The 6,632-nt window shown below is 39.1% G+C and overlaps 1 protein-coding gene across 1 annotated transcript in view; it reads left to right on the forward strand.

Moving 5' to 3' along the window:
* The window catches only part of RAB27B (RAB27B, member RAS oncogene family), a 45,532-nt gene that overhangs the window by 36,377 nt on the left and 2,523 nt on the right, over nucleotides 1–6,632 (forward strand). The window contains exon 5 of the mRNA XM_075067476.1: nucleotides 2,295–2,500. Coding sequence (XP_074923577.1) covers nucleotides 2,295–2,484 — 190 coding nt within the window. The 3' untranslated portion in view covers nucleotides 2,485–2,500. The remainder of the gene's footprint in view (nucleotides 1–2,294; nucleotides 2,501–6,632) is intronic.

Genomic DNA, 6,632 nt, shown 5'->3' on the forward strand with positions numbered 1-6,632 from the left:
CCCCCCACCCCTGATCTTATTCACTAGGGCTTAATGTGGCTATTCAGAGAATTTGAGCCAAAAAAAAGATTAGGAAAGCTGAGGGACTACAACAAGCAATCAGACAAAAAAATTCATATTTTAGATACATGAGAAGTAGAAAACCTAAGAAACTTGTCCTTAGTCAATTAAGGAGTAAGGACACTGCAGAGAAGTGAAAGAGCTGCATCAACTTGCATAAGAGTATTTGGGGAAGATCAATAAGATTTGAGGGGTCAAAAGTCAGAGCACTGGAGCAAATTGCCCTCTATTTCTGTTGTTAGAAAAAGCAAGTAAAATGTCCATTCTTCTGAATTCCAGATTGGATTTAAGAATGAGGAGGCTAAGCTGCTTGCATAAATAGATAATCTCTTATTCAAAGGACTGGGAAGTATCAAGTGTTGTACCTACCTTGATTTTTTTGAAAAAGCATTATTCATACTTTAGATCAGTATTGCTTATTCACAATCAGGTAAACTGGTTGAAACTCTAATCAAAAGCAGTAGAGCTGTAAACCCCTAGAACATAATAGTATAATGCAGCTTGGCTTCTGTAAAGGAAAACCTGTCTCATCTCTAAGGATTCTATGCTTGTCTATAAAACAGTGGAGAACCAGTTGCCCAGACACTTTGTCAAAGGTATTTTGAAAAAGTCCTTCAAAAGAGATTAAGGAAACTAAGTTGTCAAAGTAACAGTTTGTTGCTCGTGACAATCCTGGATCTCAGATAGAAAATGAAGTAAGAATGAATAGTATACTTTATAGCAAAATGTGAAGAGTAGTGTAACCCAATATTCCATAATAGGGCGGTACTGTTTAATTGATGATTACATGTTATGAAATGCAAGTTCATTCACATTTGAACTACTCATACATACTGCTGCACTCTAAATGGACTGTAACAACTCAAAAGTGAACTGGTAATAATGGATGACCACTCAATGGGAACTTCTGCTTGCTGTTGCTGTTTGACAGCTGATGCAAAATACTAGAATGCATAGAGAATGAGAAGAAAGCAACAATACTGAAAATATACCGCTGTTACATAAACTAATGGTGTCCCATCCCCCCACCCCCACCCCAGAATGCTGTGTTCAAATCTGGTCATTCATCTCAAAAAGGATACAGAAGAAATAGAGGGATTTGTGAGGTAGACAACAATGATCAAAGGGAAGTTTTCCCATGTTTCTGAAGAGACTAAACTCCTCTTTGAAAAGATTTAGATAACAGGGTATATATATTTTAAAAATCCTTGTGGCCACTCCTACTTACCTGTTCTCCATATGTGTTCCATTAAAATCAAAAGGCAACAATTTAAAATCTGTAAAGCAGGAATCTACTTGTGGAACTCAAACACAGGATATCAAAGGCAAAGATCATTCTGTCCACAGCTATATTAAACAGAATCCAAAAACAAAACCTTCAAATAGAAATTGAAATTAAAACCCTCTTGCTCCCCACAGGAAAAATTTAATCCTATCTCATTATGGGTCGTCACCTCCATAACTGTCTAGTAGATAATTCTTGCACCTTTTTCCTGATGCTCTGATAAATGCTTCTGTTGGAGATAGACCACAGGTCTATACTGATATGGCATTTTCCATGTTCCTTGAGAGTTACTGTAGATGCAGACAGTCTTCACTTTCCACCCAGAAACTTGTGGTGACGTAAAATGGACTGCCCGTGAATAAAAGTATGAAATACTTCAAATTTGATGTACCTGCAAGATCTGCAGTTCTGAAGCCTGGAAATTCCATGTTGCCAAATAGTGAGGGAGGGTGACTGTAGAAATTTTTACTGGAAATGCTCCTGAATTCACTAAACAGTAATAGTCAATACGTCTCTGTTTCCTGTTCCATCTCTCTGTGAGCAGGCACTGCAGTTCTTCTTTACGGAACCTTGAAAAAAGTAAACTTTTTTATGAAGGCCTCTTTCTCTCAGCTGTAGTTTATGCAAATACTGCCATTCTGGCTTGAAACCAGAACTTCCTAGTTAGTTAAAACTGGCAGTTGGTTAAAGATGCAAACCTTACCTTGATATTAATACCCATTCCCCCAACCCTCTGTGTTTAAAGATTTGGGGTTTTGTTCCACCCACTTAATGCAATAAAGGCCAGCCAGATTTGAATTCCAAAATTCCCTATCGCTCACCAAGAAAGTTATTCAGGGGTGTTTGGATCAAGAGTTTTTTTTTTTTTTTTTTTTTGCTCTGGGGCCTCTCTCATATTTTAAGCCCTTTCTAATGAGCGTCTTAATTTTTTTCATATCCTACATATTAGCATACCGTACTTTGAAACAAGTGCAGCTACTGGGCAAAATGTGGATAAAGCTGTGGAAATGCTCCTGGACTTGATAATGAAGCGCATGGAACAATGCGTTGACAAGACACAAGTATCTGACACAGCCAATGGAGGAAGCTCGGGGAAGCTAGATTCAGCAAAGCCAGAGGAGAAAAAGTGTGCCTGCTAGACTTCACCTCTAAACTGTGAGAACCAATACGAATATTTGATCTGAAAATGGCTGATTTACCACTAAATTCAAATCTAGCCATGCACAGAAACAAAGCTGTCTTGTTTGGGTTTTTGTTCTTCTCCAGAGAACTGAGTTTTCAGAGAGGCTTCTGTGCTGGAACTAATATTCCTGATATGGCACCATGGAAGATCTAAAAGAGCCCTCACCCTTATCTTAATAAAATCAGGCTAGAAAATGTACAAGATGTTCCCTCCTTCCTTGGAAGGAGAAACTATTTTTGGGGAGGGGGAGGGGTAGGATAATTAAATTGGATATTGTGACAAACTAAAAAGGGAGTACTTTGTTAGGTCTCTGTCTTAATTGAATCTTGCTTCTTTATACTACTTTGTATTTACATCAGAGACCTTACATGTGCTAAAATGGAGATATGAGTAAAGAGAATGTTATGTGGTGTATTACTTGCACAAAGCAAGCAATGGTGTGACTGACTGACTAATAAGCTAGTGTGTGAGGAGAAAGGGGTGGAGGCAATTTTTTTTGTAATAAAACCAAGGAAACATGGAAAACTATTTGTGTTGCTAGTAAATAATGAAGCAGGATTTGGAGGGGGGTAGGGAGAAGATACTCAAATTCCACCACTACATGGAAAAGTGGCAACACTTGCCGTTTGAGGCCATGGTGTGTCTTGCAAATTTCACCATAAGCAAAAGCAGTCTTTGCTAGTCAGAAAAATTCAGTGTTCGACACTGGAAAACAGACTGTGTGCATCAGGTAGGGCATGTGAGGGGAATTGTGAAAAAGGTGTCACTGTCTATAAAAGAGTTTCAAAAATTGTATAGCACTTACTGATTCTCTAAGAAGTTAGTCAGTTGTTGACTGGGAACTCACCACCTGCCATGATTTTGTGATGTTGCCAGTATACTTTGCTTTCAAATGAGCTCAATTTTCGCATATACAAAATAGACTAGAAAGTGACCCTCCTTGTGAAATACTTCTGAGCGGAGATTTGGAATGCCAACATATTAAATGTGATCTAACACTAGATAAAATGTATTGTATTGTGTAGAGCCTATAGAAGTGGGGTGGTGTGGCAGGTGATTAGAGGGCACCACCAGTTGCATTAAAAAGTAAAGGAGGAAGGTAAAATGTGAATTTTTTGTATTGTTTCAGCATCTCTGAGTGTGGCTGAGAGAAGGAATGAGAGTTCTTCTACAACAGCATGTCTGTCTGTGTGTGTGTCTCTCTCTCCTTCCTCACTGGCTTCTCTTTCAAAAGCAAAGAGTATAAGAAGATATTTAGGGTTTACTTGTATTAAATAGGTAAGGGTCTAACAATATGTTCAAAGGGCTCCATGAATTTGTACTTCTAGACCCATATTTTTAAAAATCACTCTAGGGAAAAATGTTTCACAGATGAGCTCTACCAAAGAGCAAAAGGAAATTGGTTGGGTTGGGGGAGATGGTGGAAGGGAGGTAGACTTCCTCTGCTTTAAAATTAAATCAAATGTGAGGTTTTCAGTTTTAGTTTTTGAAGTACTGTGATTTTGAACCAATTAAGCTTACCAGGTAGCTAGTCCACAAACTATCTTATTTGATATTTTTTTGAAAAATATTGAGGGTTTACCAGCTGCTTTGGTGACTGAGCAGCACATTTCCTGTGCATCCCTCCTAATGATATCTTATTGAAAGATTTGGTATGTAGACAGGGCAGATGGTCTGACAACAAGGGTAGCCATTTTTGTAGGGTGAGTAACCAAATAGCCACTATAAACAAATTGGAGGAAAACAATCAGTTTGCTAAGTGTCTAAATGAAGACATGTCCTATGCAGCAAGTTCTGAAATACCTGCTGCCCTTTTGTAACCCAAAAGCACATGTTACGCATGAACTTCAGTGGCTGCAAGACAGCCACTGTTGTAATTGGTAGCTCTTGCCTAGGCAAAGAATATAAATAGTTGAAGTAGGCTGTTGAAACTTCAAGCACAGTCCCAAAAAATTGAGGGAAATGGAGTTAGTGGAGTTTCTCTTCCTTTTAATACTAAACAATACCAGAGCTTTGTTCCCCTAAGTCTGTGATAAGGGTGGGAATGGTTGTAACCTGGAATTTCCTGCCTCATCACTTTTTAAAATCCTCAACCATGTAGAAAATACTTAATTTACAGTATGTGATTTTTTTTTTCCCATTCAAACAGGGTGAGGAGCCTAGTTCAGAGCTCACTTGTTTACTTTCAGTATGAATTCATTTCCTAAAATGACATAAGCTGGTGTTCAGAGTCTAAAGTTGTTAGAGAATTCTAATGGCTGTTGCTAGCCTAGCAGAGCAGTGAGATAGGGAGACTACTGCATGCAAAGCTGTGAAGAGTTCATACCCCCAATTACAAAGCAGCCTAAGGGGGCGATTCAGCATCCAGTTAAGAGCTTTCCCGTTTTGGCCAGCACTCTAGAAAACATTACTTTGGATGACATGAGGGCAAAAGCCACCTGCTCTACAGCAGGACCCTATAGTTAAACTCCATTGCCTGACAACTCCCAAGGGAAAGGACTGTCTCAGAACTGGTGTTCCCACTAAATGTAACTGTTCTAAGACATTCCACTGCTTGAAGGTTGAATGTGTAACAATCACAACTTGAAGGGTAGGCAGTTGAGTATGGTATAGTCTCTATTGCCTTAATGTATTAGCTCATCCAAAAAGCTCTCATCAATTTTTTTTAATTTATCACTGTCTTGCTGCCATTTTATATTATTTTCAGATATTAATGTGGATGGGTTGGTAGCCACCAAACCATAGTGTGGAGGGAGGGAAAGTAAATCTATACCTTACCCCTTAGAGACGCTGGCAGTTTTTTGTAGGGTAGCATTCAACTTTATATTTGGGGGGGGGGGAACCTCCAATCAGCTACAAACTACTTTGTAGAACTCCCAGATTCATTTTCTCCTCAAGAAATTGGATAACTTGCTTATTTCTTTAGTCTCCCCAGCTTGCTTTTATTTCTCCACACCCTTCTTGTTCCTCCTAACTACTGTTTTTAGGGTCACATTCTAGTGGAGAGAAGGCTGCTATATTTGTGTAATTGCCTTTTGGGCCTGATCCTAACTACAGAGCAGGTGCAATCCCCATTTACTTCAATGGGTGATTTGAGATGCTGAGCTTCTCGTTGAGATCATTCCTGTATGTCAGTGAAGATGTCTCCATTGCGGCACGAGATGGAAGTGTGAAAGTTCCCATGCTGGTGTCCTTTTACTGTAAGCTGCCCTGAAATGTTTATCTTGAGAGCAGTGTGTCCTTAAGATCTTAAAGTGCCTGTATCCAGTGAAACTCTAATGTGATGAAGTCTTACCCTACTGCCCCAGCTCCTATACTCCTTAATCACTTCCTCTAAGAAAAGAGGGGGCATGGCTGCAGTTGCAGTTTGAAGCCTTTTCGATTTTCACTAACTGGAGGTTCGCTATGCACAGATCCCACTATGTAATTTTTCCATAACTGATAATGTAATGAGCTGACAATACCGAGTGACATATGACTGGTTGTGACTCATTGTTTGTTTGTGCACCAATTAGTTTCCAATCTCCACGTTGCAGCCGAGACATTAATTGAACTATTCTATTTCTACACAGATGTGATGATGAAGTAGAACTCAGTCCTTTGCCATGACACTACCGTTTTTACCAGTTCAGACTTTTTAGGTTTTCATTCTGAACTGCTACAGCATTTGCCAGCTACAAAACCGGTTTTTACACAAATATTCTTTAGAGCCCTGCATTTGAGCATAATCCTTCTTTCAGATACTCCCTAGGACCACATGGACCTAAAATGAATTCACTTTCATGTACCATGTCCAGCAAAGAGTGACCGCTCTCATTTTCAAGTAATCTAGACTCGCTATTTCAACTTTGCTATTGCATAAATTATGTGGTATGCAGTTAAAGCAGACATTGAGCTTCTGATCTATGTACAAACACAGAAGGCTTGTAGCTTGGTTAATTATCCCAAGGGTATTGGAACAATGAGTCCTGCAGTTATACATGTGTGTACATAAGTACTTAATATCAATATAAAACTTCTGCTCCTGCTAACCTTTGTTTTTAAATTGAATTCACACACTGATCCCTGTGTCCTGCTGGTTTCTGTCTTCTCTCCTAGAAAATG

The sequence above is a fragment of the Chelonoidis abingdonii genome, chromosome 6 (genome assembly GCF_003597395.2).
Source record: "Chelonoidis abingdonii isolate Lonesome George chromosome 6, CheloAbing_2.0, whole genome shotgun sequence".
NCBI classification, from domain to species: domain Eukaryota; kingdom Metazoa; phylum Chordata; order Testudines; family Testudinidae; genus Chelonoidis; species Chelonoidis abingdonii.